At 39.3% G+C, this 12,259-nt stretch overlaps 1 protein-coding gene across 6 annotated transcripts in view; it reads right to left on the bottom strand.

Annotated features, from left to right (window-relative positions):
• The window catches only part of SYTL5 (synaptotagmin like 5), an 83,977-nt gene that overhangs the window by 32,414 nt on the left and 39,304 nt on the right, over positions 1 to 12,259 (bottom strand). For all 6 annotated transcript variants that reach the window (XM_048288951.1, XM_048288963.1, XM_048288924.1 and 3 more), the window contains 3 exons: positions 5,651 to 5,763; positions 4,250 to 4,382; positions 2,291 to 2,416 (listed from right to left, as the gene is read on the bottom strand). In XM_048288951.1, coding sequence (XP_048144908.1) covers positions 2,291 to 2,416; positions 4,250 to 4,382; positions 5,651 to 5,763 — 372 coding nt within the window. The remainder of the gene's footprint in view (positions 1 to 2,290; positions 2,417 to 4,249; positions 4,383 to 5,650; positions 5,764 to 12,259) is intronic.

The following is a 12,259-nucleotide window of genomic DNA, read 5'->3' as shown; positions in this document are numbered from 1 at the left end:
ACTGTGGGATCACCTGGAAATTAAAAAAAAAGATGAATCACACATACAAGTCATACAAATATTATCAGCACTTCTACCAGAACTGCAGATGGCCCAAATGGGCAGCTCTTATCCAGGCTGCATTGTCCGTGTTTGATTCACACTGCCGTCACTTCCAGCAGGAGGTGGGACAACTCGTGCAACCCTTCCTATCAGGCTGCTCCATTGGTGTAAAGGGAAACTACAGTACCATGACAGTTCTGGACACTTCTACAGCCAATTTAATGCCAGCACTATCTCCAGAAATTCTAAAATCCTTGTGTGTCTGTCTACAGCATCTCCAGAAAAACACCAACTTGTTCACTGTCCTGTTTATGTTGCAATAATGTCACTTGACCCAAAATGATTGATTCTTTCAACCAATGTGGACAGGTCTTCTTGGAGATTTCACGTCAGCAAAAGTGACAAAAAATCATCTGTGACCAGTGCACCAGACCCCAGCTGCTGTCTAACATCACAATAAGCACAAGTTTTTCCATGGGACATTTTGTTAGAAAATACTGGTAAACCCATGTGAACACTGAGGGTTAGAAAGGGTAATCTGTTGCTCTTTTTTAACCTTTTTAAGCAAAGAAAATTATTTTAAAATGTGTCCCTGTTCCCAGCTCATCATTACATCTTCTCTTAAACAGAAATGTTTAAAAAGAATAAAAATTCTCTCTTGGTTTCCCTGCCAGTAGGTGAAATACTACCAATTTTGACAACGTTACTCTGCACTTTGGCACGGGACAGCAGTTTCACCAGGAGAGAATGAGATGACAAGTAGAGGAGAAGCCATAATGACTCAATACCCCTAATTTAAAACATTCTGTGTTCTGGGAAACAGCTAAAAATTGATGATTTATGTAAAGTGAAGCAAGGCAATCAAACATAAAATCTGTCTTTACAGACTGCTTCACTCCTTCTAAGTCTGTACAGAGAGTTTATCAGGCGCTGAAATCCAGCACCCAAATAAAATGATTTTGCTTCATTTATGGTTAACTGCATGATAACTTTCTTGTAGTTTGGCACATAAAAACAACCACATAGACCTCTCACAATATTCCCTTTGTCCTTATCCTGGTAAACTCTCAGAGAAAGCTACCAATATTGCATAACCTCAGTATTAAGCAGCACAGACTCCAGATTACTGAGGTTGTCTCTTAGATCCTTCACTCATCTCTACTTCATTCAGTGAAAAGCAAAACAAATGCAGAAAACCAGCAAAAAATCTGCTTCTGGTCTCAGAGAAGTCAGTTGTGAATCTGGTTAGATACAGAAGGCCTAATAAGCTTAGTCAAAAAAAAAAAAAAGAACTTTGTATGGATTAAAAAAGAAAACTAGCTCGAAAGCTGAATTGGCTGGTAAGTTCTGCAGCATCCAGTGAAAAAAAAATCAGACTATCAACTTTCAAGAAGGTTGTCACCATCAGCTTTAAACATCTTGCAGAACATCTAGCAAATGGATTTGAATTGTAGGTAAAAAAGAGAAGCAAGTTCTTGCTTAAACAAGAAGGTTTATCTGAGGATGTACTAAACTCTACGATGTTCCTTTTACCTGTTATCTTTTTTTCCTGCATATCTCTTTGAAGTCTCCCAGAAACAATAGTTTAGGGATAGAAATTTCTATTGAAACTTACAGCAAATTATTATTATTTTTTCAATTCAAATTGTAAAATTTCTGGGTGTGTGCACCTGAGCAAAGAATGTGGGTCTCTATCCAGTGTAGATTATCCAACTGAACAAGGAAAAAGTGAGCTGCTCTTTGGCTTCATTTTGAAGGTAGGACATGACAGGAATGTTGCTGTTGGCATTTTATAATGCCATCAGAGGCATTATAATAGTAGAGATCTCTTAGGCCCAGAATAACGATAAATGGAATCCTACCAGAAATAACTGTGACAATAATCATGAAAAGAGAAGGACAAACAACCTTTGAAGAAGAAAACATAAAGTATAATCAATAAACATGCCATTACTAAAGAAAAACAAAGAGCTTCAGTTCCGTAACAAGAACACAACTCACCAATTAAAAGCCAGAAAACAAGAAACAACATACTGACATCAGTCACCAGCTGAACACCAGGAGAGAAAAATAAGATTAGTGGAGATAATTTTTAGGTTTGTTGGGTGTTTTTTGTTTGTTTTATGAACATAAACTCTGATTCTCAGACAGCATTTATGCTGAGCATCCCAAGACACAAAGCAGCCCAGGGCACTGGCACACGCCCCCAGGTCGGTCCCAGCAGGAGCTGTCCCAGATTCCTGCTCACCTCTCAGAGCACAGTGCTGACTTGCCACCACGCACACTTGAGATTTCAGCCTCTGAACCTGTGTTCCTTTCACCTTCATCTTTTCCATATGTAATTTCTCCTTTGGTAACTGCCCTGATAACCTTCCTGTTGAAAACAGGGAATAAAAGATTTTTAAAGTTGCGATGTGCACAGTCCATTAATTTCATCTGGCTAACCTATGGACAGCTCTGGATGTAAGGGTGAAGAGAGCACCAAATCTGGTTATGGAACTGGTTCCTGGGGGGAGAAACATCATATCTACTACAAACTGCATTTTAAGACACCAAAACATTAAATATTCCTTCTATTCAGATGGGCCTTTTGTGAAAATTCATCTCTATGTTTTTAGGACTTTATAGTTAACAAAGTATTTTTGACTAAGTATGTGTATCTTCCCCTAGAAAATTATGCTATATGTATTTTCTCTTATAGATATTTCTAGAATTATATGCATCAAATGCCCCAAACATGCCATTTCTAAAAAACATGGCATCACCCACTTACCCTGCAAAACATGGCCGAATGGAAAGAAATTAATGAAGTGAAATTTCAAAAATTAATAGTATTCCTCATGACCTTACAAACCACAATAGACTGATAAGTCATCCCTTTACCCTGTCAGTAGCAGCTGGCCCCAAAAGAGCTTTGCTAAAACTAATCCACTTATGAGATACACGGATGTGGAACCTGAGGCAGGAAGAAGCAAGCAAGGAAGAGGAACAATAATGAAATATTTCTGAAAGAGGCCACCATACACACTAGGAAAAGCAAGCCCAGTTTTTGTAGGATTAAATTTTTGTTATGGGGAATGTCACCACCAGAAACACATCTGTCCACAAATGGAAAAAGCACCACTAAAATAATTGACAATGAGAAAACCAATTGTTTCTTGTAAGGGAATATGACTAATTGGTTTGCTTAAAGGATTTAAATGGAAGGAGAATTAGAAAAGGAAACTTTAATGCACTCCTACTATGGCATGCCTTATACCACTTAGCATGACTCAGAGAAAAAGTCTAGGTCTGTTATAGAGGATTCCCTAAGGTGGTTCTTTCCTCACCATAATTTGAGAGGCCAGAGGCATTCTGATGCTCTTTACCCTTATATTAAAGAGAGATAAAACACTTGTGTTAATTTCTGGAGTGGCTGGTGCAGGGAATTCCATACTCATCTCTTCTCAGCAGTAAAAAACCTGTGGAAGGCATCCACCTGCCCTATCTTTAGGATCCCTAATAAAAATGTGTTCTTCCTTTCAACAGAAACAAAGTTTTCCAACTACCATGGAGGCTCCAGCCATGATATGAACTTCCATCCAGGTTTTCTTCCCATTTACCCAAAACCTCCAGTTAGGTCCAGACACCATTTGTGTAACCACAGAGTCAGTGAATCTGTCTGTGTCCCCTGAGAGTGAGTGCACCTCAAAGGGCACAGCCAAACTGGTGCTAAACCCTGCAAAATGACCAGCAGCAGCTCTGTTTATTCACTGTCTCACACACACTCTTAGGCTGCACTTGCACAGCTGGAAGCTAAAGGAAAACTTGTCTTGTGAGCCAAACTGACCAATATACATAAAAACCAGGTCCTACAAATACTATTTTTTGCATTTGCTTCTTCAGCAAGCCTGCATTTAAGGACACTGTTACTTCTGAGTAGAAACAAGAAAAATCCAGGAGTAAAATTGACTCTTATTTCTGCTACCTTCATAGATGAAGAATAATTACTGCTGCATTTCCTAGGAAACAGCAGTCTAATTATAGTAAGTATGCCTTTAAATGAAGGCTGTTTCTTACCCCAGGAAGTTTGAGGCTCATGTGGAAGACTGGAAAAACTCAAAAGAAAATCTATCCAACCATATACAGCTGTTTTCAGATTAATCAGTTTTCAAAAAAACACAGAAACCAAAACAAAAACCAACAACAACAAAACCAAAGGATTTACCCAATTTTTCTAGGTCTGCTAAAGACAGATTTGTGCCCATTTGTGGAGGAGGCTGGTACATCTGGCTTTTTTTCTTCACTTTCTTGGGGTTGATCTTTGAATGTTCTTTCTTCGTCTGCATTGGAAGCTCTGTCTGCAGTGGATGGGGAAAGAAATTAAAAAGTGAACTTTGCACAAAAACCACAGCACATGTCCAACAACCTGCAAAACCAGATAGTGAAAAAGCCTTGGGGGCTCCTCTTAATAAAATAAAACTTTAGTTTGAGATGTTCCTCATTATCAGCTCTGGTCTTGATCTACGCTTCCAAAAATATCAGTGACAATATTTAATAATGAAAGGACCTGCAATTTAATTTTGAGGTGTACAGTATCTTCTGTTTTGAATGAAAGAATGTTTTCAATTAAAATATTTGTTCAACTAGGACTAAGGTATGGGAAAAATGGCTTAAAGGTATTTTTCAATATATCTATCAAGTAACAAATCATGAAATACCCAATCTGACCACTGACATGATATCAAGAACTTACACATTTGCCAGTGTTACAGCTTCTGAAGCACAGGGATATTGCAGGTGTGTATTTTCCAAGGAGCGGGTTTGCACCACGTATTTTTTCCAGTGGCAGTAAACCACTTCCTCTCCTTAAGAACGAGGGGATAAAACTAGGGATAAATGCTACACCCAAAATAGACTACCTAACAAACAGCTTCTGTGTGCAGAGTGAAGGAGTTAATGAGTACAGACCATCAGCCTTCAGGAAAACCTCCTGTTTCTTACACTAGTGGTCCTGTGGTACCCTGCAAGGTACCAGAGCAGCTCTCACACACAGTGCTGTGTTTGGCCAAAACAGACAGACTATTTACTGCACCTAAAAGTGCAGGTGCAGCTTGTTGGAGATACCTGGGCAAAAGGAAGGTCTGAATACCACGTAGCCCCTGCTCCAGCAGACAGCACAGGAGCTCCCATTTACCTTTCTTCTTGAGAGTTGAAAAAGAAAATCTGAGTGATTTTTACACACCACTATCACAAATAAGAGAGCCAAAGGCAAAAAACGACTGTCTTTAAATCTCTCCATACAGCCAAACCTCCTGGCAGGAGCTGAGAATTATCTTTCAGAGTATCTGCTGCTGGGCTTTGCAGCTAAATAACACTGTCTACCTGTTTGGACAGTGAGTTTTTCAGCAGCTCCCTATCTCCACAGAGATACTTCTTTCATATAGGCCTTACCTTTCCTGAATATAAATCATTCATAAATCACTGTATAGTAAGGCACAAATAAAGAATTAAAATTCTGATTATACTCACAATTTCCACAGTCAGGAAGAAAATACAAGCCAAACACTCAAGAAACAAGGTTTTGAACATATTAAGCACAAGAGAATCCTCCTCATGAGGTCCCTACCTGGGAATTTGTGTAGGATAGACTGTCTGACAACATCTGTTCCAAGATTCGATTGTTTGAAGCGCTTTGCTCTCTCTTCAAAGAACCATTCTCCTGTCACTATCCGTAGCTCTCTGTATGAGGAAAGTTTAAAAAGCCAGAGACACATACCCATTAACAAGCTTGGCAAACCAGAGCTACTGCAGTTCATCAATCAACTGCCATGCTCCCAAATTCTGGACAACATTTGCACAGTTCAAAATAAAGTGATTGATTGTAGAGCTCGGGATAATAGGACACAGCAGAAAAATATTACCTTACTCTGCGAATGGAAAGGAATTTTTAGTAGATGGAAATTTACTTGGCAAAAAAAGTGTTTCAACCACATTTACAAGATTTCTGTGAAAGACACATTACATACTGTCATCCTAGTCTTTTGTGAACTACTCAGTGTCACAGTTTTCAATATCTCCAAAATGACAAGAGACATAGAAAAAACAACAGTGGATTAAGGGAGAAAATCCCCCATCAAACCTTGATGAGTCAGCAGTTCATGGACCCAACGTGGTTATGGACAGATTGCTGCCAGTCCATATATATTTCCAATTTCTAGTTTTATATGCTGACACTATGTGCAGTTTCTCCACATAGCAGTGCTGCTATGAAATAGCTGTGTGTCAGAGGTCCAGAGCAATGAAAATCTGTCTTTGCTGCTGTTCTGGATAGTGCTGCTTCTTATGGCTTCAAATTCTTTTACCTTTGCTAGCAATTAAGAAAACCTGTACTGGCATTGCTGGATTTTTGCTGGGTATATTTTAATGCTGTTTGTTTACCTTTTCCTGAAATAGTTTCATTATGGCACAGCATCACCATTTCTATTGCCTCACTATGCACAATGGATGGCAAAAAGCTACTAATCATGAATACTCTAATAAAAAGCAAATAAACTAACTCATAAACCCCAAACATTAAAAACTGATTTAGCTCCAGACATGTTCCTGCTTACTGTTCAGTAAGAAAGCATACTTTCAAACCACTACTGGAAAAGAAATCATCCAGTCTCTTGGGCATGAAAATTACTACAGATGGATTTAGAGCACTGATCAATATCTTCACTATTAAATTATTTCTGAGTCATGCCTGAAAGGAGTCTCACTTGAGAAAATACTAAAAATTACAGAATAACATCCTGACACTGGTGAAAAGACCTTAATATTATCAGTTCATCCTAACCTGTTAATGAAGCATGCATCTTTGCATGACTCACTAAAAAAAAAGTTTGAAAAATCCAAATCCCAAACACATGTCCACAAGCACAGAAACAGATTATTGCCTTATCTTCTTGTTGCAGACTCCTAGTGAAAAAACCCTCCATAATTCATCATCACGATCACTCAGTCGTTATGAAAGGTATTAAATAAAATCCTTATGCTTCTACCAGGAATGTTTAAATTACTTCTGTTGATTCCAAACACTGAAAAGGATTCACTTCATTAGAAACTATGCCTGACCTGGCTGGTGTGAAAAATGTTTTTTCTCTGAATGTATATTTTTACAACTCCCTTGCTGCACATACTTCTCTGTGCAGTTATTTTATACCAAGATTTACGGCATACCTAATGTTTTATATCAAACCATAAACCTTCCAGACCTTTCACTACACCATCAAATTCCATTGCAAAGTGAATGACATGTCACATTGCAGTATTATCTACATAGTTCATTCATTTTTTTCCTCAGTTACTACCAAGTTTGACCATTAAACTCCACAAGTGCTGTTTTCCCCTTGGATGGAGATTTCACCCGTCCCTGATATCTCACCAGAAATACTTAACTTGATCAAGGTCAGACAGAACACTACCCACATCCTTATCCAGAGAAGCATCTTCACCCTTCTCCAAGCTCAGAGAACCTAAAGGAGGTGTGACCTTCACCCAGGGTTTCAGGAGAGCTGAAGGCTGCCTCACACAAAGCTCCAGGCTTTTACAACCACACCTTGCAATTATTTCCACACACAGCCCTCATGATGACACCCCCATGGGTTTCTGTGGTTCATGGAGGGGCAGCTCTTTGCCACAGGGCCCCTGGAGAACCATCCCCTACATTTTCTGTTAACAGAATGTTGACAGTGATGAGGGAGAGAAATCCTCTCTGGTGCCTCCTGTATCACAGGCGCCCAGGGGCCTTCAGCCTGGGTGGAAGGGTAGCTGAGACCAGTGTGTCTGCTTGTTTCAACATATATAAGTTTTATGGTCTGATCTGGATATTTGGCCCTGCAATAGCAGGACCAAGGGGTCAGGGAGGGTCATGGGGGCTGGAGAGACTGAAGGAGCTGCAGACAAGGGAAGGATAGATGGGACAGCTGTGGAAGGAGACTGGGAAAGAAGCAGATGCAGGACTTCTGGGCACTGCAAGGAGAGATCAGCAGTGGTGTTGTTGGTGGAGGGAGGCCCTCCGTCAGCATCCAGCCCTGGGAGAGGGCCTTCCTCTCCCCCATTCCACTGTGGTATGGGTAACCTGCAGCCTTAGAGCTCACCATCCGTCTCCCTCTCTGTGTCCCCACTCCATCCCATGCCATCTGAACAACCTCTGCTACTCCTCCCTCTGGTACTAAAGCAGCCTGCAAGATGGGAAAGGCTGGCACCAGGCTGGGAGTGAGGAAGGAGTGCTGTGCAGAAGCTCTTTCCCTTCCTCTTGCCATCCCTGTACTGACCTGATACTCATCTTCTTCACACATCAGCTGTGCAGGGAAGGGATAGATTAGTTTATTTGGGCAAAAACATTTGATCCCTTTATCTTCTGACAAAGGATAACTAAGCAATCTACTTCTCTTACTAATTTCTCTCTGCCACCTGTAACCTACCACAATCAAACAGCCCCAAATCACACAGCTTGTGCCCTCTTGCTCAGCTGAGGAAGTTCCAGGACATTGCTGGCAAACACAAATTGGACCCCAAGGAAAGAGGAGGGTGCAAATCCCTTCTTCAGGGCTGAGCAGGCAAAGGACTGTGACAGTCACTACACTGACAGAGCTGAACTGTGTGCCCATTCAGGTAATGATGACAAACTGAACTGCCCACCTTCTTCATTAGACTAATATTATTAAGATCTGCATTATCAATGAGGTGCCAACTCCTCAGCAGGGCTGCTTTGGAGATGCTCACACCCATTCTGCTCTGCCTTCACCAGAAAGATGAGGTCTGAGGTAAAACACAGGCAACTCCCTCAACTGAGGCACAAAACATGGCAAAGAGAGGGAGTATTGCCTTGCTTTATTCAGGTGCTTCACCTCTCTGGCCAGCTCTGTTTGTCCACAGTGAAAGGGAAAAAGCAACAGGCACTGACATCCAGCCATTGTGAGTGCTGCATGAAACAAGAGGCCTCAACCCTCACTTCAGACCTTCATCCTTATTTTCCTCAGTGTTACTGCCTGTCTTGAGATCCTGACTTCAGCTGGCAGACCTTTTTTTTGCAGAAATGGCCTTACCCAATAGATCATTTCTACAAAAATATCACTTTCTAATGAAATAAGGTGAACACCCCCAAGATTTGCAGCTTTGAATTTCTAGTGCATTACTATTGGGTGTTTTTTTCATGTATACTGAACAAGTCACACAAAGACTAGTGTTCATGTTATCTTAATCACTCATACATGTCAGGAGTACCTATTAAGATAATTTTTGTTCTACACATAAATAGAAATTACTTCAGATCAAATGATTGCCTAAGTCTCTGACTTGAAGTTTGAATTTCATAATTGCATTTGACATTCTGAATCAAAAAATGAAGAGCAAGACCTAAACAGCCTTTTAATAATAATGTTATTTTCATGCAATTATGACAAGGGGAGTCTCTTTCCTACTGAGATAGAAGAAAAATGCACTATTTCAGACACAGGATTTAAATGAACCCTTTCTGTCTAAATAACTGTTTCAGGTGAAAAGAAACAAGGGCTTTACTCAACAGTACACTGAGTCAGTGCTTGCAGGTTTGTTTTTGTTGTTTTGTTGTTTGCAAAATGGGCCCAAGGTCCATATTGACTGCATATCATGATAAATGCATGCATTTTCTTTACTTTCTCAGTTTGATGTTGTTCATAATGTTAATATGTATAATTTCTACCAAAACAGCATTTAAACTGGACTTCCAAGATGTTCAACAGATGCTGAAGTCAGTAGCTTTAAAAAGAAGGAAAACAGTGTTAAAAATTATCACAGCAATTTTTGCATGATTGCTCTTTCCTATGCTCAGAACAGCTCGGAAAATTCACATTCAAGCAGTTTAGTACCAAATACTTTAGGTATCTGCTAAAGTCCTTCTACGTTAATTACTGATCCACCTCACACCATCATGTGAGAGGGAGCAGGCTTTGTTCCTGTGCTTCTTCCCCCTCTGTGATCTCCTACTAAACAAATTAACTTTAATGACCTGCTGCTCAGTTTAAAAACACAACATAACCTATGGCCTGCCCCTGGCAAAAAGTCAGATTTTCCACTCTCACCTTTGCAAGGCACTTCACAGTTAAATGCTCAATTAATAATAAAAAAATCCATTTAAGATGGAAAGTCCCAATTTTCACTTTCAATTATTTCTTTAGGGCAAAGCCCCACATTGGTAAAACAGTTTCATCTCCATTTGATCATCCTGTCTAACTTACATCCACAGCAGAGGCAGGAGATTCAGCCTTCCTTCCTTTCCATCCCCTCTTCATCAAGTTATTTTACTTCATCATCAAGAAGAAAATGTGGGAAAAAATGGCAAAACCAAAGGTTGGCTAAAATGCAGCCCATGTTTGAACATACCAAAGCATATACCCTCATCTTTGTATGTATTCAGTTCTGCAGAGTAGTTTCTGTAATATAAATTAATTCCACTCTAAGTTTTATCATGCTGTGAGGCTATCAAACACAAATTTTTGACCCAGTGAAAAGAAGGCAAACTTGCCTAGAAGTTACTAAAATAAAATTATAAGAAATTTGAAAAGCATTTGCATACTAAAACATTGGAAATGCCTCTATTTTTAGGCTCCTAATGGGAATAAATGTTACTAAGAGATATTGATGAATTTTCATGACATGTTAAGACAGCATAATTATTTCAAAGATGAAGACAAATTTCCCATTACTGTTTTTTTCTGCTGTAATAGCTTGAGCTACCTAGGCACTTGATATATCAAAGGCAGTGCTCTCAGATGCCTAGACACACTTGCAATAAGAAATACAGACAATATCAAGGTGTGAAACATGCCCATCAGAGGACTGCTGGAAGAACTTTATTTCCCTCAATCTATTGATCATTTTGTCTGCCAAATTTAAAACACAAACTGATCATAATTTAGGAAGATGCAGGAGGAAAAAAAGAGATTTTAATGGAAAGTTTCTCTTTTAACACCCATGTTTGAAAACTCCTGATGACCTCTGTTCCTTGTATGCAGGGAATGGAGCAGAAAGCTTCCTCCTTCGAGTGCATCACTACATACAGGCTTGATTTATCTCATTAAATGGTGCAACAACACAACTATCAAACACAATCACATGGATAAGGACTGTCCTGTTCTCTGACCTTAGCTGTAGAACTAAGAATTTGGCTGAAGACTTAGTTCTAATCCTTCTTGACCTGTAAATGCTTTATCTTAAGACTTTATATTTCAGCTGGTAATAACACCCATGTAGGGCAAAATCCAACTGAGTAATTTTCTCTTTAGGGACATTCAAGGGAGATATCCTTGACAGTAACTGTAAATTGTAAGACAACTTACATAGAAACCTGTTTGTTATACTTAAAAATACTGATGAGCCTCTCTCACTCTTCACATTCAAAAGTCTTTCCTCAGCTTCACTAAATCTCATTTTTTGAAAGCCTTTCAGAATGTAATTAATGTATTGTCATGAGCTTCCCCATCATCATAAGCTGTTTTTCAGGTAAGTCTCTCTCTGGAGAAATGGCAGATGAAATGCTCTAACTATTATTTTATAGAAGTCATATTCTCTTGTTGCCAGATGATGTTCTGATTGACAGATGAACAAAGAGACTCTATTATTAAATGAACTGGCATCTCACCCCTACAGCCACCACCATGTTACTATGTTGTGTTTGGGGTTTATTTTAATTTATTCAGATAATAATATTGTGCTTTACCATATATTTATAAAACTAGCACCTTAAAATTACTGTTTATCAAACAAAAGTCAGCATGCTTGCAGTTTGCTGTCTCTTTTTTTTTTTTAAACTTGGTAGCTGGACATAAATCCACCATAAATGTTAAAGCAACAAAATGCTCTTTCACTGTACTACAGGTATCCCAAACTCCAGTGTTAGGACTGGATAGGCAGGACTCAAAATCTCAGAGGGAAAGAAAGGTCAAAATGTATTAAATGAAGCAACAGGCAGAAGCTGACTGATATGACCTAAATTCTTTTTATTGACACAAGTTGTTTCAGCAACCATTTTGGATTATCTGTGTAATTCAAGGGATTTCTGCAGTAATTTCTGCAGTACTTTTCTCTTTGAATGAACACACTCCCCACCCAGTACCAGACCTTCTTCTCTGACATCAGATGTACCAATTAGATTTTCCAACAGTCCTGAAGAACTTCTGGACATATTCCTGCAGATGTAACTCCTGGCTAT

This window comes from Corvus hawaiiensis, chromosome 2, assembly GCF_020740725.1.
Source record: "Corvus hawaiiensis isolate bCorHaw1 chromosome 2, bCorHaw1.pri.cur, whole genome shotgun sequence".
NCBI lineage: Eukaryota > Metazoa > Chordata > Aves > Passeriformes > Corvidae > Corvus > Corvus hawaiiensis.
This window is presented reverse-complemented; position numbering and strand designations above follow the sequence as displayed.